Source organism: Aspergillus multicolor, assembly GCF_047715735.1.
Source record: "Aspergillus multicolor strain CBS 133.54 unplaced genomic scaffold BDW74scaffold_1, whole genome shotgun sequence".
In the NCBI taxonomy this organism is placed as follows: Eukaryota; Fungi; Ascomycota; class Eurotiomycetes; order Eurotiales; family Aspergillaceae; genus Aspergillus; species Aspergillus multicolor.
In genome coordinates, this window is record NW_027395952.1 from 1,411,138 (window position 1) to 1,434,483 (window position 23,346).

The 23,346-nt window shown below is 53.3% G+C and overlaps 8 protein-coding genes across 8 annotated transcripts; 3 read left to right on the forward strand and 5 right to left on the reverse strand.

Moving 5' to 3' along the window:
- The first annotated feature begins 230 nt into the window (after window positions 1–230).
- BDW74DRAFT_5014 (oxygenase MpaB family protein) lies at window positions 231–1,773 on the forward strand. The gene has a single exon (XM_073732984.1). The coding sequence runs from the start codon at window positions 619–621 to the stop codon at window positions 1,504–1,506; it is 888 nt and encodes a 295-aa protein (XP_073589755.1). The 5' UTR covers window positions 231–618; the 3' UTR covers window positions 1,507–1,773.
- A 968-nt stretch (window positions 1,774–2,741) lies between these two features.
- On the forward strand, window positions 2,742–4,084 carry BDW74DRAFT_142300 (DUF3425 domain-containing protein). Its single transcript, XM_073722703.1, has 2 exons — window positions 2,742–3,104; window positions 3,172–4,084. Exons 1-2 carry the CDS (start codon window positions 2,942–2,944, stop codon window positions 3,963–3,965), a joined length of 957 nt encoding a protein of 318 aa, XP_073589756.1. The 5' UTR covers window positions 2,742–2,941; the 3' UTR covers window positions 3,966–4,084.
- A 154-nt stretch (window positions 4,085–4,238) lies between these two features.
- On the reverse strand, window positions 4,239–6,805 carry BDW74DRAFT_142303 (putative C6 finger domain protein). The gene is made up of 5 exons (XM_073722704.1): window positions 6,526–6,805; window positions 6,366–6,478; window positions 5,471–6,319; window positions 5,336–5,422; window positions 4,239–5,287 (listed from the first exon to the last, which is right to left on the reverse strand). The coding sequence occupies exons 1-5, from the start codon at window positions 6,688–6,690 to the stop codon at window positions 4,354–4,356; spliced, it is 2,148 nt and encodes a 715-aa protein (XP_073589757.1). The 5' UTR covers window positions 6,691–6,805; the 3' UTR covers window positions 4,239–4,353.
- A 605-nt stretch (window positions 6,806–7,410) lies between these two features.
- Window positions 7,411–9,297, reverse strand: BDW74DRAFT_142305 (L-lactate dehydrogenase (cytochrome)). The gene is made up of 3 exons (XM_073722705.1): window positions 9,046–9,297; window positions 8,681–8,994; window positions 7,411–8,617 (listed from the first exon to the last, which is right to left on the reverse strand). Exons 1-3 carry the CDS (start codon window positions 9,152–9,154, stop codon window positions 7,538–7,540), a joined length of 1,503 nt encoding a protein of 500 aa, XP_073589758.1. The 5' UTR covers window positions 9,155–9,297; the 3' UTR covers window positions 7,411–7,537.
- Window positions 9,298–9,521: 224 nt separating this feature from the next.
- Window positions 9,522–11,992, reverse strand: BDW74DRAFT_5061 (uncharacterized protein). The gene is made up of 4 exons (XM_073732990.1): window positions 11,311–11,992; window positions 10,993–11,240; window positions 10,709–10,938; window positions 9,522–10,643 (listed from the first exon to the last, which is right to left on the reverse strand). Exons 1-4 carry the CDS (start codon window positions 11,587–11,589, stop codon window positions 9,568–9,570), a joined length of 1,833 nt encoding a protein of 610 aa, XP_073589759.1. The 5' UTR covers window positions 11,590–11,992; the 3' UTR covers window positions 9,522–9,567.
- A 1-nt stretch (window position 11,993) lies between these two features.
- Window positions 11,994–17,394, reverse strand: BDW74DRAFT_184573 (uncharacterized protein; the record flags this gene model as incomplete). The annotated part of the gene is made up of 8 exons (XM_073730850.1): window positions 11,994–13,123; window positions 13,180–13,181; window positions 13,277–13,404; window positions 13,453–13,849; window positions 13,914–14,221; window positions 14,885–15,196; window positions 15,252–17,268; window positions 17,322–17,394. The coding sequence occupies 8 exons, from the start codon at window positions 17,392–17,394 to the stop codon at window positions 12,332–12,334; spliced, it is 4,029 nt and encodes a 1,342-aa protein (XP_073589760.1). The 3' UTR covers window positions 11,994–12,331.
- A 617-nt stretch (window positions 17,395–18,011) lies between these two features.
- On the reverse strand, window positions 18,012–18,933 carry BDW74DRAFT_172489 (uncharacterized protein; the record flags this gene model as incomplete). The annotated part of the gene is made up of 2 exons (XM_073727547.1): window positions 18,012–18,704; window positions 18,775–18,933. 2 exons carry the CDS (start codon window positions 18,931–18,933, stop codon window positions 18,012–18,014), a joined length of 852 nt encoding a protein of 283 aa, XP_073589761.1.
- A 1,026-nt stretch (window positions 18,934–19,959) lies between these two features.
- Window positions 19,960–22,657, forward strand: BDW74DRAFT_164701 (beta-glucosidase; the record flags this gene model as incomplete). Its single annotated transcript, XM_073726299.1, has 3 exons — window positions 19,960–20,724; window positions 20,770–21,021; window positions 21,068–22,657. 3 exons carry the CDS (start codon window positions 19,960–19,962, stop codon window positions 22,655–22,657), a joined length of 2,607 nt encoding a protein of 868 aa, XP_073589762.1.
- Window positions 22,658–23,346: the final 689 nt, after the last annotated feature.

Sequence of the window (23,346 nt, forward strand, 5' to 3'; positions counted from 1 at the left end):
CCCAAAACTCTGCGAGCTGGAATCACCCGCAAGGCGAGTGGGCAGCAAGGCGCGAAGCCTCTAGGCAAGGCCGGCAGAGACCCCCCTTTGCAGAGCAAAAATGGCGCTATTCAGAGATCGGCCTGTCGATCGCAATGGGAGCAAGCGCGGGCCAACCATGGTCCGTTCACATGCGGAGCTCCAACCCTGCTAGGGCGCATCGTCAGCCCCTTTTTCCTCGGCTTGACTTGAAAATATAGCATCATGTCAAAAAAGGTTTGCGGCCTTGTGGGTGAGAAGTGCGGGGGATTTTGAGATAGTCGAGAGACAAGCAAATGCCCCGGATTCTGGACACCACTTTGTCGCACGGCAGATCCTTTGGCCCTTGCACTCGGGCAGCATACCGCTCTCGGATATAGTTCGCTGATCGCGTATGATGGTTTGCGGTGCTACTGGGGTAGTTCGGCACTTGTTCTGTAGCTAGGCAAGTGGCGTCGTCGGCGTCTTCCATAGTGTATTGGGGGCTTGGAGCTGAAGCTTGCCATCACCACCCCAGGGCCCAGGATAAGCCAGCCATCACATTACAGAATACAACCACAGGATTATCTATCTAGATCTTAAGATCTCAACACCAGCAAAATGTCCCTCGACGAAAAAGCCAATGCGGAGAAGATCTCCCCAATCTCCTCGAACTCAAGCTCGGAGCAAGCACCACCACCCACCACCGACCTCAACCCATCAGCCCTCAACAACCTCCAAGTCTTCCCTAAACTCCTCCAAGAAGGCGTTATATTCGTCGCATCAGGACCAGCCCTCCTCCTCCAAGCGGCGCATCCAGGTTTCTCCAGCACAACAAACACGAGCACAAACCTCACCACGGAACTCACGACATCCCTCCACGCAACCCTAAGCTACATCGCCTGCCTGGTGTTCGGCACAGCGCAAGAAAAAGAAGCTCTGCTGGGCCGGTTGAGGCTGGGACAGCCTCCCCTGCAATCGAGCTCGCCTACGTCACAGTCTCCCGCATCGCAGCTATGGCAGCTTGCGACCCTGTACGCAACAGCAACGGACTTCTACCAGCGCATCTACGGGACATTTGACTATCGCACTGCCGAGGCGGCGTACGACGAGTTCGGTGTAGTTGTGCGGCATCTCTCGCCGACTGTCCTCCCATCTGGTCAAGCACCCTGGCCGTCTACCCGCGCCGAGTTCTGGAAATATTGGGACGCCGAGCTCTCGAAGCTTGCTGTCTCGGCGGCTGCCCATGATGTCGCGATGGAGCTGGCGCATTGGGACTTACCACGAGGCGTGGGGCTGACGAGGCCTGTGTTGAGGACGATCACAGTCGAGATGCTTCCCGAGAATATTCGGGAGGGGTATGGGCTTAAGAGCACGTTTGGGAGCAGGCGGTTGTATGCGACGGCCATGGGGCTCTTGAAGCCGGTTTATCCTTGTATTCCAAAGGGGTGGAGGTCGGGTCCTGTCAAGTATTATTTGGAGGAGGTGAGGAAGGGAATTAGCTCGTGATTTCGCAATGGGTAAGATTGACTTTTGGTATCTATCTTGCATTGCTCGATCTACTTTTTATAAGCTATAATATGATGTGACGACTTACTGTATAGGTAGCAATCTCAACCTCTTACCTGTCTTGCCCGTATGAGGAACGTAGAAGAACCCCTCCAAAGTCAGTACATGCACCGCTGTAAACAATGTCCAACCATGAACCTTGAGGTACCCTCGAACTTGCACGTTCTCGTAACTCAGCCAGTGAGCCTCTGTTCAGGGAGGTCAGAAGACCAGGAGGGGGTCCGTGCAAGGGTGACTTCGGACGTCTGTCAGGTGAGTTCAACAACCCTTGCTTGCGTCGCACATATGTAGGTTTTCAACCTGGCGATGTAGCGGAGAATGATCGTGAGGAGCCCCTTGATCTGTTGATTATGATGTGATAGCGAGCGCAATGCAACAAAGAGAACCCTAAGCCAAGTCAGGTGAGAACCTTATGATATAACCCAAGATGATCAATTAGCGGCTGCTAAGCGCAGAGTGAGACATCGATCCCAGTCACGAAAGCGTCCATCTGTGGATCATACCAGCTATACACCAGAGTACGAGCAGGTTGATTGATGGCAATATCAATGGATGCTGGATTCGATGCGGTGCCGAGTCCGCACAAACGAATACGAGGCGTGGGGCATCAGAATCTCGCGCCTCGACTCTGAGTCTCAGGGTCTTCGAAGAGGCCGGCGGAGAGAAGCCGAAGGCCTGGACTGTTGCCCATAAGGACACCAGAGAACAAACGTTTTGACCTGCTTGAAGATCACGTCCTTGGCCAGTTGACCCTAAGCCGCAGTGACGGTTCTCCATTCAACTGGCTGCGGGTGGCTTATCCGATCGGGGCTCGAAACATCGACGATGACGATCATGGTTGATAGCACATTTTGTCTTCAGAGTTGCCTAGGACATTCAAGTTCAGCGCAAGTTTCCGGGGCCTGCTGCAAAATAAGGACATGCGAAAAAGGACTCTGAGTACGGAGTATGTGGCACCACCGTCGTGGATATGCGAGGCCTCGTATCCACGACTTGTGCGCTTTTTGTTTCGGACGAGTGGTGATCTCCAGCCTTTTCTCCGTCTCATCATCCCAGCTGAATTTCTAAGCAAAGCAGCACAGCAACCAATCAGGACTCGCAACAACACGATGGAAAGCCATCGTAAGTTCCAAGTCTTATCTGACAAGCTCAGCGGGAGCCGGGAAGGTGGCAGGGTTTAAATATCGATGATGAAAGTGAGTCACGCCAAGCCCCTGCAACTGTCAGCATTTGGGCCAGCGCTGCTTAACTCCGGCCCCACACTTTTGGTTAAAACCCGGGGCCAGTCGAGACCACTTTGTCCGTCATTTCTTTGCCTCCGCGATTACTTTAACGAACTGCTGACTGTCAGCCTATTAACGATACCACGATCAGAATGGACTCAGTGACTGTGCAGGATATGGCGAACTCGGCTCTCGTCCAATGGCCGGGCAGTCGCAAGCAGACTTCCCCCGCTGGGACTGAAGACGAGTGGGCTGGACTGGGAGACCCCAAGGAGCGGCGCAAGATACAGAACCGAATCAACCAGCGCGCTTTCCGTGAGTCTCGCCAATGAACCAGTTTCTTGTACACAATTGGACAGATTCTAACAGACACAATGCGCAGGCCAACGAAGACGAGCACAACAAAAGAAAGCCAACATCCAAGACCAAATCGAAGAGATGATCGCAAGGGGCGAGGTCACACTCCTCCCACGGACATCGTCATCATCATCAACATCACCACAATCCTCCTCATCCACACACTCGCCTCCCTCACACTCCTCTACCTCCTCAAATACCAATCAAAACCCACTCGTCACAACCTGGGAACGCCGGATGTGCTTCCTCGGCACCGAAATCGACAAGCTCCTCGAACGCTTCAGCAGCAACGCCGTCGAATCCTACGTCCTCGGCTCCCCCTCAACAGACCACCTCCTAACCCTCTGCAAAGTGAATGTCTTCCGCGCCTTCATGACAAACATGGCAACACTGGGCATGAGCGCCGGTCCCGAATGGATGGAGGACGAAGCGATCTCGCCCTTTTCCACCTCATCACCAGGCTACCTACCACAAGAGCGCATCCCATTATCCCTAAGGCCTACAAAGTTACAAAGCAGCACAATCCACCACCCCTGGCTCGACTTCTTCCCCTTCCCGCGGATACGAGATAATTTGATTATGGCGGGGGACTTCGACGACCATCCGCTTTGTCTGGATATCATGGGATTCTGGAATGTGACGGACGAGGCATGTGGGTTGCTTGTTTGGGGGGAGGCGCATGATCCGGCGAATTGGGAGGTTTCGGAGAACTTTTTACGGAGGTGGCCGTGGGTTGTGGCGGGGTGTCCGGAGCTCTTGGAGTCGACGAATCGGTGGCGCAGTTCGAGGGGGGAGAAGATGATTTTTAGGTATTTATGATATGATCAATGATGAAATGAATCATGAAATGAGATAAAAAATGTTATATAGTAACCACTATTAGCCTCTGGTGGGCATTGCTCGAAAGGCTCGTGAATTGTAAAGCTCCAGAATACTACGAAGAGGGCGACTGGAGGGAGGTCATGCAGCGGTTGTTTAGAGTGTTAAGACGTCTCCTGATCGTCAAGGCTAGTAGTCTAGCGTCGAAACAAAGCTATAAGAGCCATCGGATAATAGAACAATATAACCGTCTATTCGTCTAAGCTAAGTAACAAACAAAATGCAATGCCACCCAACCGATGGATATCCCAATCATAACCAAACCAAGTGAACGCCGAACACCCAACAAGGAACCAGAAGAACGAGGAACAAGCATATACGCGATCAACTACAACAACTGCAACAACTCCAGATCCTTCGCCACAGCGGGACTATAAACCGCACAGTGCTCCATAAAGCCCAGCATCTCCTGGTTCCAGAGTTCCCAGCCGGTAGGCAAAGTACTCCTAACCCGAGGATCGGGCGAGTTCGCAATACAATAAAAGAGCAAGACCTGGCCGAAGAACTGCGAGCAGAAGGCGAACTTGATCGGGATGCAGCTCTTCATGTCGCGGAAGATGCCATGCACAACTGGCCAGTTCATGGCGTTCTGCAGACCTCGTCGGATTTGTTCGAGGTCATCTTCTGTTAGGAGAGAGGGGATTCGGAGGGCTTTGTAGAGGTATGGCCGGCCGATGTGGAATTTGGCGATCATGTAGCGGCCGCGAAGCATAGCTTCAGAGACTGCGACGGCGGGAGTTAGAGGGCGGGCGCTGGTAGTTGTCGAAAGAAGGTGTGGGGAAATAGGGTTAGGGGAGGCGGCGGCCGTTTGCGGGGAGGCTGTGCTTATCGCTGTCGCTGCTGGAGTTGCGACTGTTGGGAGGGTATCTGAAAACTGGAGAGCAGAGGGGAGGTTGATGCGCCATTGCTCGAGCTGGTGTAGAAGTTCGGCGTTGACGGCGGGTTTGGGAAATGTGCCGGAGTCGGAGTAGAAGTAGAGGGAGTGCCGGATGCGAGTGAGGATAATGCGGTGGGCGACCTGCGCGAGGAAGTGGTATTGGAAGAATGAGTCGTCAATGTCGTCGGAGGCGAAAGATCGTGCGGGTACGAAGCCGAGGGTCTCGAAGCCGATGAATTTTGGGATGGGAACAACTTCTTCGAATCGGTTTAGGCCACTGGGTGGTAGATGGAGCTCTTGCACGAGGATGGTTTCGTTCATCAGGCAGTTCCAGAATACGCGCGACTTCATGTCCCCTTCCCACTCGTCGAAGTTGACGTCGTGGCTAGGCTATTAGCGTTCAAGCAGAGAATCGAGACGGTAGACTACTCACTTAGTTAAAATCGAGAGACAGCCCGTAGCGGCCCGGTGGATCATAGCCCATGAGTCCATCGGGCGCATAATCTGCTGGTAGTAGACCCTTCACGCGGTTAGCCGGTATTGAAGACAATCCGGATCGAGCACATACGAGGAGAGTAGGTAGAATTGACAGCTTTGGATGTCATTGTCGCACATCAAAAAGCCTATACGCCGCCGTGCCTCGTTGAAGAAACGTAATCCGGGCGGTTCTTCTTGCACTACTCCCAGCCAGTCCGGTGGCTCGAAGTGGCTTCCTCTCGTGCCGGGCAGGGGATAATCGCCCTCGTGGTAAGCATGAACTGCCAGACATCCCAGGGCCATAATTACCAAAACTAAGCAGCTCTCCATGGTATAACCGAAGCTGCTTTCAATCGCCGCGCCCAAAGTAAAGGCAAAATAGAAGTTCTTGTCCATGATCGGCGTGAACGGGCTGATAGTCGAAAAGAACGCAGTCGACAGTCCCTTGATCATGGCTAGAGGTAGGGTTTCTAGCCACTCGTCTCCAGCTTGTGGAGGAAACGGGTAAATGTACATGGGTAGAGGCGGCCTACTCATCTCAGAGTCGATGACATAGTTCTTTCCTAACTTTTCGTGTGCGTCGAGCAGCCGCTGTGGAAGGATCTCCCGAGCTCCTGGCCATGAGACCACTCCGTGCTGGCTGAAAGAGATTGAAACAAGTCCATTCGCATTGACCGCATTCGGGCGCTCGTCAAATTCAAAGACTTCGGGCTCTCCCGATGGAATAAGGGTTCGTGGTGTCCCTATGGAACCGTGTCTGTCACGCCTGAAGACTGCAGATGCACGACCGGGGGTGTTCATGTCAGTCGGTCCGTCGAGCGGCCGAGGCATCTGTGCCTGCAGAGACTGGATCTCATTGCGCACATTGGCGGGCATATTCTCCAGCTTAGTTTCCATACGATGGAGGGTGCTCATGATCAATGAAAGGGAATGGTCGCGTCTGAGACGTCAGTGTCATCCATTTGATGAACCAAGAAAGGACCTACTTGGAAGTCTTGCGCTCATTATAGACACATTCCAGACCTAGCGACTTGCACAAGCCGCACTTGGGCCGCGATTCGTCGCATCTTGTCTTTTTGAGTCTGCATGTTTCACAGGCCTGCAATCGAGTCAGACTACTCTATATTGCAAGACTGGGCTTCTTACCACTGTGGCGATAAAGTTCCGAGGCTTTTTAGAACCCCCAGAGGACTGCTGTTCTGGTGTCGGGGAGAGTAGGTCGTTGATGGGCAGCAGGCCGTTATGGGTGAGATGCTCCGATGGCGGAGAGCCACCGCGAGCTGGGGACTCGTCGCGAGGGCGCTTGCTCATTGTGCATGGCTAAGCTCCTGAAGCACTTTATTGAAGCATGTTGCTTGTTCCAAGTGATTTGGCAACTTCAATACCCCAATTGATCAAGACTGAAAAGGATGTAGAAACAGAGAGCGGAGTTGGGCGATGACTCCGGCAGCTGAAATGGGCGGTGGTCATCATTTTTTTGGACACGGGCGGGGCCGCGCGCCCTTTCCGATCGCCGGCCTCAGCCCTGCCATCTACACCTTCATACATTGGTCAATGTTATTATAATGATCGGTGGTCTGTTGTCTGATAGGGTTCTCCATGATTTGAGATCTGGCCGACTGGCTCGTGTCATGCCCGTCTTGTTTTTATATGCTAGTATGCCTACTGACAGAAATATATTTATGCGTAGGAGCCTCAAACGCCCTTAGACAAGACAAACCACAACCATGGATGATATATAGTCTCATCATCAACCGGCGAAGTAAGGGTAGGCGCTCGTCCGTCCTTGAAGAAGCTAGACTCCAGGAACGTCTTCTCTCTGTCGTGAGCTGACTCCTGCACCCGCTGGATTGTCCCGACCTAGACTACCACCAGGTGTTCTGGCACAGCCAGGCGCGCATATCGCCGATGCGTTGAAGGCTGCGCAGTCTGCTGCAAGGGACGGGGGAGGAATATTGTCAGGGCTGTAAGTGAGACAGTCGCACTGCGTCGTCGTATTGATCGAACAGAGAGGAACTGTTGAGGATAGACTGATGATCAAACCAAGAAACATGTATTCTAACTGGGGTATTATATACAAATCTAACCAACTACCCATATACATAACTGAGTCGGCTTTAGCTCCACCTATATCCACCCACACAGATCCAAGCTCAAATTACAACTTCGCCTTCTCAGTAAACCGCGGCGCCTGGAGCGGGTCATAAGCACCCAAGCTCAGCGTATCCGCGGGCACAGAGGCGCTATGCCCACCGACCAGGCCCCGCACATCAATCAAGCTAGGGTTAAGGTCCGCAACAGTCTGCGCACCGATCAGACGCATGTTCATCTCGAGCTCGTCCTTGAGCAGCTGCATGGCGCGGTCCACACCAGGCTGACCGTACGCGGACATAGCGTACAGGAAGGGACGGCCAATACCGACGCCCTTGGCGCCCAGGCAAAGAGCCTTGAGAATATCAGTGGCGCGGCGGACACCGCCGTCAATGAAGATCTCGATTCTGTTTTCCCAGCCGCGCTCGCGCAGGATGGGCATGACCTGGGCGAGGACTTCGACGCCCGAGGGCGCGGTGTCGAGCTGGCGACCGCCGTGGTTGGAGAGGACGACACCCTGTACGCCTGCCTCAACGGCGCGGAGGACGTCCTCGACGCACTGCACGCCCTTAAGCACGATGGGCATCTTGGTGACGGACTGGAACCAAGGGATGTCCTTCCAGGAGAGGGAGGGGTCGATGAAGGAGGAGATGGCGCGGGCGGCACCCTGGGAGCGGTCGACGGAGTCGCCGCCGGATGCCTGGACGTTTGAGCCGACGTCCGAGAACTTGGAGCGCATGTCCTTCTCGCGGCGGCCGAGTTGGGGCGCGTCGACGGTGATGAAGAGGCCCTTGCACCCACGGGCCTCGGCGTGCTCGATGATCTTCTTGGTGATGGCGCGGTCCTTGTTCACGTACAGCTGCAGCCATTGGACCTGGTCGCCGCGGCGGGCGTCGACGATCTCGTCGAAGGAGCATGAGGCGAGGGTTGGGATCATCTGGATGACATCATGATCGTGCGCGGCGCGAGTCAGGACGACTTCTCCCTCCGGGTTGCCGAGCTTTCCAAGGGCAGTTGCCGTAACGTAGAAGGGGATCGAGCACTTGGTGCCGAGCATCTTGGTCGAAAAGTCCACATTCTCAACATCGACCAGAATCCGTGGTCGGAACCAGATCTTCTGGAAGGCTTGGTGGTTTTCACGCATCGTCTGTCGGGCAAGATTAGCTCCCGATCAACTGGAACCACAAAAATTCAACGCGGAAATACGTACAATTTCATCATCCGCACCGCTGGAGTAGTAAGCCCAGGCAGTCTTCTTCATCACGCTGCGGGCGACCGTCTCGAAGTCAAGCAGGTTGTAGCATGCCTGCAGAGGGGGCATGCGCTGAATGCGCTCTTCGCGGGCGGCCTCTTCGGGATCGTAGACCTTCTCCTCCTGCTCAACAGTCTGCATATCCACTTCACCGAGATGTTTTGAGGAATCGAGGTACTTGTCGAGGGTGTCTGGAGGGTGAATAGGGTCGAATTCTTCGGTCGCATCTTTGCCGGCGTACTTGAGGATGATCTTCTGGCCACCAGGGTGTTCTGGGTTGTCAGTATATGGCCGAACAAGTCAATGCAGTCGAGAAAACATACCTGGCAGAAACTCGGTCACATCGTAGGCCTTGCCGTGTACAATGACCCAGCAGGAGTCCTTGGAGTTGTGCTGGGCGACATCGGCGCCGGTTAACTTGTTATTCGTCATTGCGATGGGATATGAGGAGCGGAGGAGGGGGAAAGATGAGAGAAGGAATAACTGATAACGAAAGAGCGAAGGACGAATGGATAAATAAGAGCAGAGCGAGAGAGATCTCCGGAGGCGAGATTGGCTGCGTGCGGACGAGAGAGATCTCGGGATAAAGCACAGCGAATGAGAGGACCAGCGAAGGGCCTTAGTCAAGCGTTGTCCGGGGAAAACTGAGCAGCAAAGGCGGCGTGGCGGGGAACGAACCAACACTCTGTCTCGCCCGTAGGCGCTGAGTCGGGCGATCGCTTTCTCGGCCGATTCCAGCCCGACGAGACTGCTGTCTACGGACCTCGCAGGTCTATCTATCTTTTATATTCGGACGAGACATAACTGAGCCCGAAGATGGATTCGATCATGCTAGGAAGTAATATTTACTCAGTGTCAACGTCCGGGTAGCACCTGAACCGCTCATCGTCACTCTCCCAGCCCACTCCCTGATGCACCGATAGAATGTTTGTCGGATCAACCTCTTCCTTGATCTCTAGCAACCGCGCATAGTTCTCCTCACCCCAGAATGAAGCTACAGGGTCCGTCTCAAAAGCATCAGCCTCATTCAGATACGCCCCTGCATGCGGTGTAAACTCTCGCAGCGGATTCATCCTGTCATGCACCTCCTGGAAAATATCGCGCACTGCATCAGGGTCATCGATGAGGCTATCTTTGAACTGTCGAATATAGATGGAATGCCACAGTCCATTGCGCCAGGCAGGTGTTACAGAAGATGCGCCTGGGCCACCGGGCTGGTCTGACTCCGGGAGCTTCTGGGAATAGGTCGTCGGCGCAGTGACGCATATAAAAAGAGGCGCCGCTGGCACAGCACTCGCAGTGTGATCGTCGCCCTGAGACGCAATGAGGATGTCGTTGAGGAGTGTTGTTAGTTCCTCCTGGTTCGCCGTGCCTTCGAAAGACTCCTGTGGTACAATCCGGGAGGATATGGCCATCGGACCGCCGCCACTCAAACCCGACGCGTCCTCCGGACCGATAAGGGCCTGTATGACTTCATAATAAGTGCCAAATTGAGTAACACTTGCCGATGCAAGTGACCCAAGGCTAGTCGCAAAATCCGTGACGGGCTTCATGGAGGCCTCAGCAGCGGACTGGTCAAGCAGCGAGGTAGACATGAAAAAAGTTGACACGGCCATGTCCAGTGGGCCAAGCTGGATGTATCCTCCCCAGCCTTCAGAAGCCCACTTGTTAGCATTTGCGACTGTGATGGAAAGAAATTCCAATGCATTCGCAGAGCTGATATTAGGGAAGGTGACCAAGGCAAGGACTGTAGGCTTCTCAGGGTGGACAAGCATGCTCATTTCAGTCACCACCCCAAATGTGCCACCTCCGCCGCCACGGAGTGCAAAGAAGATCTCCTGATTCTGACAACGATTGGCCGTAACATACGTGCCATTGGGAAGGACGACCTTTAGCTGTAGAGTGTTGTCGGCACCCAGTCCTGTGGCAGTTAGCCCTCCACGCAAGGCTTAATGAGCAAATTAGGGCTAAAGATGTGAAACCCACCAAGCTCGTTCGAAAGCATGCTGTGTCCGCCGCCAGCGATCCAACCGCCAGCCACACCGACAGTCTGCGAGGAGCCTCCTACTACGCGATAGTTATGCTCATGGGCGAACTCGTAGACACCCGCGAACTGTTGTCCAGCGCCAAAGGTGATCGCATCCCCAGCGGCTTCCGTGCAAGCGTCGGGTATGAAGTCTGTCTCAAGTTTAATTGGAGGACGGATGTGATGCGTCCTATGCAGATCAGTACATTGCGGCGAAAGCATGCATGGCAAGAGATAAATGTACCATAAGCCCAATGAACCTACACCAGAGCTATGGCCTGTATAGTCATGCCCAGTGTTCTTGATCACCAGGCGCAGGTTGTTGGTAGTTGCAAACTCCAATGTCGCCTGGATATCTTCTACACTGCGAGCATCCACGTATTTCGGCGACACGCTGCCTTGGTAGCACACATCGTCCGCAAAATCGGGACTCGACAATTGCACGTCAAATGCGCAACCCTCGCCAGTGGCCTGGCATGCGGCCCAGTTGGACTATATACATGTTAGCTGGACACTGCGCGACTTCCCTCTCAGGAGTACGGTGATCCAGAGGCCAACGTACTTGTCGATAAGCGCCGAAGTTGTCAGTCGTGAAGCTGCCGTTGTTCCTGCTGCTCTGGAGAACAGTGCACTCCTCGGCGTCTGGGCTTTGAGTCTCGCCATTGTAACTGGGATAACAGGCAGCTAGCACAGGTTCGCCGTCATACAGACGTCCATCAACCGTCTCATTGAACGCTTCCCACACAGCGTGGCTCACAGAAGACAGAGGGGCAGTATCTCGAGGGAGTAGAGCATTTACTGCCCCGAGTGGCACAACAAGGATGATAGAGACAAGTCTCATGATGGCGACAAAGAATGATCTTAGGAACACCCGAATTGTCCACCAAACAGATCCTAGCACATGTTATATAGCGACAACTAAGCGGGGTCAACAGGCGCTATTGCTAAACCATGGCCGGATCTCGGAACTCCGTCTCGTTTGGGTATCATCCTTTTATGGAAACAAAGCCTTTTGGACGAATTGATGTCGTTCGTCGGTCAGAAAGCCAGCCAGGCTTGAGCAGCACTCAATACTAAGGATTACCCCTGTCGAGGTCTAGGCCGGTATCTTAGCTGCAAAAAAGTGAGTAACGAGGCTGCCCATTGGATGATAAATTGCTTCTGCATGACCAGTTCGTCCCGAGGTCAGAACTTGCTTATGCAGATTCGGTCAGAGCAAACAAAGTGGAGGAACTCTGCCCGACTATTTTGAAGTTAACTAAGGGAAAGAATGGAGATGTCAAGTAATCAGGTTAATATGACGTATCAAATTAACACTTCAATTGAATATCCAAACCCCTCGTTGAATAATTCGAAAACCGACTGATACCGGCAACCAGGGAGTCGCAGCTATTCGACAGTTCGCAGGTTCAACGCAAGCGATTGGATGTTGCGTTGCGGAAATCCGGGATGATCACTCACCAAGTTCTAGCTCAGCCTGCATGTCCTGCCGATGAACATATGATTCAAGGCAACCCCGGCATTTGCGCTAGGCGGGGGGTCGCAAATCATACGTCGATCCTGGACATCCATCTTGGCTGAGGTTATACAATACCAAGCATTAGCCAATCAAGCAGAAAGCCCAGCTCTTTGATTCCACCACCTTCTTGACCCCAGATTTTCAGTCTTTCGATGACTACCCGAACATACGTGGCCCAGCTGACAGGCAGACTGACGTACTCGGCGGAAGGGATCTCATCTGTTTTCGCGCGAAAAGCAGCAATGAGACAGAGCGCGTGATTGAAGCGTACTCGACATGCACCCCATGACCCCGGGTGTCGAAAAAAGGGCACTTCGTGTTGAATGCGATAGACTGCGAGGAGGAGTGACTCGGTGGCTTTAGTCCCGTACAATGCCGCGAGATCCCTGTCGAGTGACGTGTGAATGCAGAGGTATAAGTATGCGCGACAGAGGAGCTCGCGGACTTCCACGTAGCGCTCGCGGACGAGCTTGACGAGCTCAGGCTCTTTCGGTGGTGGGCGCGACTCGAGGGGCATGTTGAACCGAAGAGAGGGAGGTAGACATACCACCCATTGATGAAGCTGGTCTTCAAGGTGGCTTAGCGTACCCGACAGCTGTTTGATGGCGGGAGTATCCAGGCTTGGTGAGAGGATGCGCACTGTATTTCGCACGCGATTGAGCAACCTTCGCATCGATATCTCGGCAAGGTAGTAGTAGTATGGAGTGGAGTCTAGGGCTAACGCCGACGGGCTATTGGAGTTTTGCTCGGGACTACCTCCATACGGAGATTCATAGACGGAAAAGCTAGGCAGTGCAAAAGGAAAGTCGGACAGAGAGAGGTCCGAGGGTGGTAATTCGTAAAGCTCATATCGAACCTCACTTCATCTTCCAAATCAGTGAGTTGCTGGGTAACTGCATCGGCATGACTTACCACTCGGATTTTAGGCACGTCCAATACAGTCGTTGCTCCATGCCTTGTCTTGTTAGTTATTTGTCATATCCTATTTCCAATGGGGGATAACGCATACTCTCCTCCTGTGCAGATCTTTCCCCGCTCCCACTCCGGTGCCTCATGTTATAGGTTTGCCACAACATAGAGGCCGTGCGAAACATTTTCCAGCCAGGAATTGGCTCGATATTATACTGGTACCAGAATCTGTGTGTGCATTAGCGAAGCTCTATCGATGTTGCCACGCCAACTTGCCCAAACAAGCATAGACACTGGACTCCAAGGAGGGTAGTATCCAGATAGGCAGCAGAGATGCGCTTTCTGGCCATGGCCAAATACCCTAGTGATTCCTTCATCCGATGTTCTGGTACTGAGACCGTCATGTATGTCATAGGCCGCGTGGCGCCAAAGGTGGGTTCGGAACAAGGAACTTCTCTCGTTTCGTCCTCGGGGTAGGTGCCCCAGATGGCTGCCAGCGCAAGAACGAGTAGCACGAGGCACGATGAAGCAGACCAATCAATACCAGTCTCTAGCACGTGCGCTATGTATGCCTCCAGCTGATCTGCATCGATGATGGGGTTCTTGGCCAGGATCTTGATCATGAAAATGTCCCGTAGTTCTAAGATCCGCCGTGGTTCGAAGCTGGGAATGACTGACACTCAACTATTAGGACTATAACTCCAGCTCCAAGTATGGATGCAAGAGAAAGAACTAACCGGTAGGAAAGCGATCCGACTTCTCCTCGAATGCAGCAGGAGGGAAAGTCGAAACCGGTCTCTCCTGCGGAAAGATGGGCCAGCTCAGTATCATGTCCGACCCAGTTATCGGTGTCTTCAGCGTATCATTGCGTGAGATCAGCTCCGTATCTTGCGGCTCGATAGGCGATTGAAGGAAGTTGGCGAATGGCTGCTGCTGCTGGACATGATGAGACACGTTCGAGGGACTGCCGGCCCCAAGTGTCTCCACGAGGAAACGCTCCTGGCGTTCAACCGAGTCGAGGATCTTGGACCCCCATTCCTGAAGTCTAGCAAATCAACAGGGTCAGAGCCAAATCAGGTCAGATGCAAGGATCATAGACAAACTGACATTGATAACGGGTCAGACTCTGGATAAATACATGCAACTCCCCGACGGAGGCACTTTCCACAGCACGGACGACTGCTGTCGCACCGAGTTTTGGACAAACGACAAGCATCACACGCTGTCAAGACTCTAGTGTGCTTGCGCGACTTGGGCGGGCCTGAAGCAGTCTCCATCTGCAATCTGCGATGTGGGGGGAGAGATAAGTACTGAGGAAGATCGCTGCGGGGAGACTTCGCGTGTGTGATGACGGACTCTTCAGCCCCTAGTAGCCGCAGCACTACTGAATCATGCCATCTAGCTATGCAGGCAGGGTCATGCTGAAGACTTCATATTGCCGCAAGGACCGTGCCAGAGACTAAAGTAAGAATCAGTAGGCAGACTGGTAGGTATTGGAGTTTCTCCCACTCTTCAGCCGGCCTCGGTTACGAAGCGTCGCCTCAAACGGCCAGGATTCGTTTTTCCTCCAATCACACACTCATTTCTACGTTTGCTCCCACCGTCTAAGCTACCGAGCTACAGGCCACTCCAGTACTTCGTTCGGTCGACTTCGAACTGCCCACGGGCAAGAATCTCCTCACTCGACGATCCAATCAGCACCTCATACACTCCCGCTTCGCTTTTCCACATTTCTTCGATCTCGTCCCAGAAACTCGTTGCGTATTTGTCGATTCTGATGTCCACCGTCTTTTCCTCACCGGGCTGCAGGAACACCTTTACAAAGCCCTGTAGCTCTTTTTGCGGACGTGCCGTCGGGCTATTAGGTGCTGCCACGTACAACTGTAGCACTTGTGCACCGGCTACCTCCCCAGTGTTCTTTACCCGCACCGTTGCAGTCGGAGGGTTCTCTGCTATAAAAATACTGGGAATGATCGAGGCTCTCGGGGATACCGCAAAAGTGGTATATGATAAGCCATGACTGCATCTCGGTCAGCAATGATTCATCGACGGGGCGCCGAGTCTACAAACCATACCCGAAATGAAATAAAACCTCACGACCGGTCTTCTCATAGAACCGATACCCGACATAGATATCTTCGCCGTACAGCACTCGACCATTGACGCTGGCGTAGTTCAAATACGCTGGGTTGTGCTTCACATCGATAGGCCAGGACAGCGAGAGTTTACCACACGGGTTAACGTCCCCAAGCAGCACATCGGCAATTCCGTGTCCTGTTTCATTGCCCCCGTACCAGGCATGCACTATTGACTTGGCTTTACTCTCCCAGGGCATGGTTACCGGAGTCCCAGACTGATTGACAACCACTGTTTTGTCCGCAGCTATGTCAAGCACGCGAGATATCATCTTGTCAATGCCGCCAGGAAGGTCCATGTGCGAACGATCAAATCCCTCAGATTCCCAATCCTGGTTCAGGCCCGTGCAAATGATGGCAAAATCAGCATTCTCCGCTGCTTTCACAGCTTGATTGATCATTTCCTCGGCATCCATGCGCAGCGAAGCCCCTAAGTTCGCAGCGCCACCACCGAAATTAACCATTCCGGTGGTCTTCATCGTGGTTGTATTAGCCGATCCGAACTCGATCCGGATCTTGTACGTCTGGCCAGCAATCATCGTCAATGAACCAGTTTCCTCCCGTGTGCCTTTGCCGAAGAAACTTGTCCCCTTGACCTGAGTGGATGTATTGTCAATAACCAGTTTGTCATTGATGTACAGGTTCGCAGTACCAAAGACGGTCAACCCAAAGTCCCATACGCCTGACTTATCGGGCGTGAAATCACCGACCAGAGTGGACCAAAACAGTGCCCTATTGAGTCCCGCAAGCTTATAGTCCATGAACTGAAAAGCAGTGCTGGTAACTGTCTCAGTCCCAAGGCACTTGCGGTCAGGCTTGCTCATCGGCTCGTTGTAGAAGTGTATAACGGCATTGCTTAGAAGACGATCGACCACGGGCAGCATGTTGTGAGCGTGTGCCCCTGTCTCGAATATCAGCTCTGTATCTGGAAGAGCCTCTTTTACCGCATCATACAGGGTTGAGGCATAATACGGCTTGAGCGCTGCACTCCCGCCGCCAGAGATCGCTGGCGTTTTGATATGAGAGCCAATGAGTGCAATCTTCTTGACCGTCTTCGGGATCGGCAGGATACTTCCTTCATTCTTGAGCAGCACAATGCTATTCGAGCAAAGGGTACGCATAAGAGCGCGGTCCTCCGGATAGTCGCGTCCTGTTTCAGCGTCTGAGACCTTAGTCCGGCTCGCTCGCTGGACAAATTCCAGCACCTTTCGAGCTCGCGCATCCAGGGTCGACGATTTGATGAGCCGTGCCTGCATTGCAGACTCAATATACTTCCCCCTATACCTTGACACTCCAGGCATTTCCAGGTCCAGCCCTGCGTTGGTCGAGTCGATTGTCGTATAGGTGCCATACCAATCACTCATGACCAGCGGGTCCCAACCCCAGTCCTTGCGAACCAAGTCATACATCTTCGAGTCCTCCACCACATGCTTCCCGTTGAGCTTGTTATACGACGTCATAAGGGCGCCTGGTCTTGCATCTCGAGCGACGATCTGGAATGGCCGAAGGTATATCTCGCGAAGGGCTCGTGGTGTCACAATCACATCGACCGCTCGTCGTTCATGCTCCTGGTCATTGCCCACGAAGTGTTTCACGGTTGCGACAATGCCTTTGCTCTCACACCCGCCGATCATTGAAGCCGCTGCAATGCCCGCCAGGTAGGGATCCTCGGAAAAGGACTCGAAACCGCGTCCTCCCAATGGTGACCGTTGCATGTTCACTGTCGGACCCAGCCAGCAATGTGCACCCTTAGCTATGCATTCTTCTCCGAGAAGCTCTCCCGCACGTCGCAATAGCTCCCGATCCCAGGTAGCGCCCAATGCTGTCCCGCATGGTAGGCAAGCGGCGGGCACGCCAGCGAAGAACTTGGTCCCACGAATACCATTTGGTCCATCCGTTACTCGCACTGATGGTACGTCGAACTGAGGAATGGGATGGGTGTGCCAGAAATCAATCCCTAACCACAGTCAGCAGGACAGTATACAGTAAGTAACCCGATTGCCGACAAACCAGAAAGTAACGCAATCTTATCCTGATCGCTAATGTTCGCGAGAACATAGTCTATATCGAACGTTCGAGTCATACTAGGCAAAACGAAAAAACAAAAGACAATCGTATCAGCGAAAAATGTCTGCCTAAGAAACGGAAAAGCACTTAACTTAAGTAAACGTGAAAACTCATCGTCCTACCCTGCCTGGCAATTTAATTGCATACATCTCCCCATCAAGCGCGGGGGACCAATATCGCCGCCACATCTGGCACCTGGGGTGTGCTTAGGGCTGTCTCGGGGATAGACGGCTCAGGCGATTATTGGCGTAGATGGAGTTGGAGATGCGCGGAGTCTCCCCGACCTGGATGCATCGGGACTTGGATTTGCATAATTGCGCGAGTCGTGTGTCTATGATTGAGCTTTAGCCATTTATTGATGCGGAGGAACCCCGCGCTTCCTTATGCCGGCACTCACTCTACTCCGGGCGGAGTACTTGCTTATGGGGGAAATCCCCGGAGTATATCCGAATGGCTTCATTGGCCCGACTAGGCAAGAATCATTTACTGCGGTAGCTACGGAGTACCTGGTGACCTTCTTCCTGATTAATGTTAGACGCACCATCTAAATCGAAGTTATGCATTTATATAGGGTTTCATGTCCCGTTATTTACAAGCCATCACTATATACAACCATGGAATGACTGTCTAACTCTACAAGTTCGCCTTTCCCGGCGCGAAGTTCGACCCCTGCCCTTCACTAATCTTCTCAACAATCTCATCAACACTCTTCAGAATCCACTCATTCCCTTCCTCCCCAGCTAACCACCTCGCCCCCTCCTCCCCCTCAACATCCATCTTCCACGTCCCATCCTCCAGCGCCTTCCTGAGCCCAAAAACATGCGACACAACCTGCGGCCCAACACCCGTCTGCGCCCTTAAACAAGAAATAGCCACAAGACTCGTCCCGATCCGCCCTAAATTCGCACCCGTCGTCCGGCCCGCCGGATCAGAAAGTAGAGCCCCATAGTTCGCATGCAGAATATGCACCGGCAGATCCGGATGCGAGTCGGCGAGTTTCTCGTAGAGCTTTACTTCGAACGGTCGGTAGATCGAGTCCCACAGTTCCTGGCCGCGGGACGATATCTCGGAGATGTTCTTGGGTGAGGGCGTGCGGGTCGGTGTCGTTGAGAGCTGCGAGGCGATGGAGGAAGGAAGGGACGCCTTGAACGCGTTGAGGCAGTTGATTGTGCGGGGGATGCCGTTGAAACTAATACATTTCAGCCCGACTTCGCGCATGAGCTCGGCGGTCTGGATGTGTGTTGACTCGGCGCTTTCGGTGTTCGTTGCTGTTTCGTACAGCGCTGTTAGGGAGGCGGGCGAGTTTAGGGTCATTGTTGCTGCTGTCTGTCCACACTAATCAGCATTCCTATATTGTGCTATGATGAGAATAGTAGGTTATGTAGTAAGCGCTCACCGACAACGCAATCCATGAATTCCGCGAGACATTCTTGTCCCGCGCCGTCTGCTGGATCTTCGCGTAGACAGACTGGATGTTTCGGGGGGCGGGGACGGTATTCGGGCGGGCGGCTGGCGCGTTGATGAGCGCTTTCAGTTTTGGAGAGAGCTTCGACATCTTGTAGAAGTTTGATAGGTGGCGGACTTGGGAGTGAGGTAATTTGCGCATTCGGTCGGGATAGATAGATGCGGCGGTTTAAGTACTCGGGGCCTCGGCTCTAGATGTAGGCGCCGAGTGGAGACGAGGCGGGTTCCCGGATAGGACTAGTGGGGTTTGGCGTGAGGATGACGAGGGGGTCCACCTTTCTGTCATGTCATTGTTTTGGCTTTCAGTTGGAGAGGATTCTGGCTGTATAGTTACGCCGGTTGTATGAGGATTCATGTTCGAAGAGCCCCTTGCTTGGTGTGGTGATAGATCGCCTGGATGTTGCCCATCACATGTGCCGACATGCAAAAAAAGCCATTACCCCACGGGGACTCGGCTGATCTTCTCGAGGTTCATCCCCCGCTAGACCCTAGATAAAGTTGGCCTGAAGTGGTACGGAGTACTCCTCGACCGTGAAATATACAGGCAGGCGCTTCTGACATGTTTCCAGGCCATATTCTCCAGATTGAGTATGATTCTCAAATTCGTTCATGGCGCTGGCACAACCATCTCAAGCCCGAGTTCGACCTCGACTCGACAGGGACGTTTCTCCACACTTTCGATCATGCGGACTACATTCCCAGCCAGGGAGGGCTCTTAGCCCTCCGCCGCATGTCTATGGAAGGTTTAGCGTTTGTGATCAACATAGGGTTCATGCATAAAACCTTGATCTTTTCCACACCAGGATGGCTGCTGGGTTACACCCCGGGGGTTCGAAGAAATTCCAGGAATGAGAGGACTCAAAGATGACCCGCTCGAGGGGCATATGGGGAGCATGACTGTTGCACGGGGCACCAACCTCGAGTTGCGCTGTGGCATATCTTTATTTCAACCCCTCTTGACTCCATTTTTGTTGGGTCGAGAGTAGGCTGCTTGTCTCTACAACCCGTGCAAGAGTCTGTTAGCGAGTCTCCCTGCACGGAGACTGGTCCGGTATTGCGAGAACATCGAGCGTCTGTACTACCCGTGATATCAAGAAGCCCTGAGCGAGATAGCAACATGTTTCCTCGCCGGCTAACGGCTGCCCTGATAGCCGCAGCCGCACAACATGGGCTGGCGTACCCAGGAGCCAGTCTCGACACACGTCAGTCCAACGAGGAACCGTGCTCTCCGCCATACTATCCAGCTCCGAACGGTGGCTGGGTGTCGACCTGGGCTGAGGCCTATGAGAAAGCTCACCGCGTCGTGAGCAACCTGACATTGGCGGAGAAAGTGAACCTCACCACCGGCACCGGTATGTTCATGGGCCCCTGCGCGGGCCAAACGGGCAGTGTCCTCCGTCTCGGCATCCCGAGTTTGTGTCTGCATGACTCCCCATTGGGCGTGCGCAACACTGACCACAATACCGCTTTCCCAGCGGGTATCACGGTTGGTGCTACGTTTGACAAGAGCCTCATGTACGAACGTGGTGTCGGGCTCGGAGAAGAGGCCCGCGGCAAAGGGGTCAATGTGCTACTTGGGCCGTCTGTGGGCCCAATGGGGCGCAAGCCCCGTGGTGGCCGCAATTGGGAGGGCTTCGGGTTTGATCCGGTTCTACAGGGTATAGGCGCTGCGCAGACGATCAAGGGTATGCAGAGTACAGGCGCCATTGCTTGTATCAAGCATTTTATAGGAAATGAGCAGGAGATGCATCGCATGAGCAGTGTCGTCACACAAGGCTACTCGTCCAACATTGATGACAGGACGCTACATGAATTCTACCTGTGGCCTTTTGCTGAGGGGGTTAGGGCTGAAGTAGGGTCGGTGATGATTGCATACAATGATGTGAGTCAAACACTTTTACTGACCAATGACATACTGATCGTTTAGGTGAACAAATCGGCTTGCAGTCAGAACAGCAAGCTCATCAATGGGATACTTAAGGATGAACTGGGTTTCCAAGGATTCGTTGTAACTGACTGGCTTGCGCACCTTGGTGGGGTTTCATCTGCGCTGGCTGGTTTGGACATGGATATGCCTGGAGATGGACCCATTCCACTTCTTGGAAATAGCTATTGGGGCTATGAGCTATCACGCTCAATCCTTAACGGGACTGTGCCCGTTGCCCGGTTGAACGATATGGTATGTGACAAAATAAACCATGCTACGTGCAAGCTAATGCATGCAGGTGACTCGAGTTTTAGCAACATGGTTCAAGATGGGTCAAGATGAAGACTATCCACTTCCCAACTTCTCCAGCAACACGCAAGATGAAAGAGGCCTACTATATCCAGGAGCCCTCTTCTCCCCTATCGGCATCGTCAACCAGTTTGTCGATGTGCAAGCGGACCATGACACCACATCCCGAGCTATTGCAAGGGACGCCATCACGCTTCTGAAGAACGAAGGCAACTTGCTGCCCTTGAGAGTTAACGACACACTGAAGGTATTCGGTACAGACGCTGGTTCAGATCCCCAAGGAATAAACTCCTGCACCGACAAAGGCTGCAATAGGGGCGTACTTACGATGGGATGGGGCAGCGGCACATCAAAGCTTCCGTATCTGATTACACCGCAGGAAGCAATTGCCAACATAACACCTACAGCAGAGTTCTATATCACGGATAGCTTTCCGTCCTCTGTCGAGGCTAACGACGAAGATATTGCCATTGTCTTTATCAACTCCGACTCCGGTGAGAACTACATTACCGTTGATGGCAACCCTGGAGACCGAACAGTATCGGGCTTGTACGCCTGGCACAACGGTGACGATTTGGTCAAAGCCGCCGCTGAAAGATTTTCTCAAGTTGTTGTGGTTATCCATACAGTTGGGCCCATTATACTTGAAGAATGGATTGACTTAGATCCCGTCAAGGCCGTCCTCGTCGCCCATCTCCCAGGTCAAGAAGCCGGCTACTCCTTGACGGACGTTCTCTTTGGCGACTACAGCCCAAGCGGCCATCTGCCCTACACAATTCTGCGCGAAGAGGCAAACTACCCCTCAAGCGTAGGCCTACTCCAGCAACCCTTTGGCCAAATCCAAGACTACTTCACTGAAGGTCTCTATGTCGACTACCGCCGTTTTCTGAAGGAGAACATCACACCCCGCTACCCCTTCGGTCACGGCCTCTCTTATACGACCTTTGAGTTCTCGGAGCCCACTATATCAGTCATCACCCCATTAGACAGTGCATACCCGCCTTCTCGATCCACGAAACGCTCAACCCCCACGTACCCAACTACTATCCCTCGCGCATCCGAAGCCGCCTGGCCCGCGAACTTCGACCGGATTTGGCGCTACATCTACCCCTACCTCGACAACCCGCAAGCTGATGCCGCCGTGGCCAACTCCACAAATAAATACGCCTACCCCGATGGATACAGCACAGACCCTAAGCCCCCGCCACGTGCCGGGGGCGCTGAGGGAGGCAATCCTGCTCTTTGGGACGTTGCGTTCTTAGTTCAAGTGACCGTCACAAACACCGGCAAGCGACCCGGCCGTGCAGTTGCCCAGCTGTATGTGGAACTACCTGACTCGATTGGGCTTGACACGCCGAGCAGGCAGTTGCGGCAGTTTGAGAAGACTGGGATCATGAAGGCTGGGGAAAGCGAGACCCTTACCTTGGATATTACGAGGAAGGATGTGAGTGTTTGGGATGTCGTGGTGCAGGATTGGAAGACTGTTGCTGGTGGGGAGGGTGTCAAGATATATATTGGCGAGAGTGTGGCGGATTTGAGGGTTGAGTGTGAGGTTGGTGAGCGGTGCTCTACGCTGTAGCGCTAAATATGGTATCTGATCGATATCTATACTCAATCTCAATATTTTTCTATCACTAGCGTTTGCTTTCCCAACTCTTTGTAGCCGAAGGTAGGGTAGGGTTTCCTGCCTGAACCAGGATTGTGCCAGTTATGCAAGCTATGCATATGCTTAGTAACCTGTACAAGATTCCTCGGTGACTTTTATACTCATGTCATCGGCCTGCTCCAGCTTCTGATCAACTTGCAGTTGCAGCAACGATTGCTCAGTTACTCGACCGCACTCAAATGACCGTCGCAACTCATACGCAGGGCATAACCTCCCGCTACCTAACGTCCAACACTTAGCTCAAGCCTCATAACGTCACAAAAAAATCGCCAAAATGCAGGGCTTCAGTGCGTCCAATTCCCCGCGCAAACCGCCTATCGCATCACATCCAAAGACATTCTTGCTAACCATGTACTTCCTCAGACATGGGTCGGTACATCCCGCCCGACCAAGAAGGCCTCACGTCCGCAAACAAGCTCGCCAACAAGCACCCGCTCGGCGCGCGCGCCCGACACCTCCACACAAAAGGCGCACTGATCGTGCGCTTCGAAATGCCCTTCGCAGTGTGGTGCATGACCTGTTCCCCCGAGAACATAATCGGGCAGGGGGTACGCTTCAACGCGGAGAAAAAGAAAGTGGGGAACTACTACTCAACACCGATC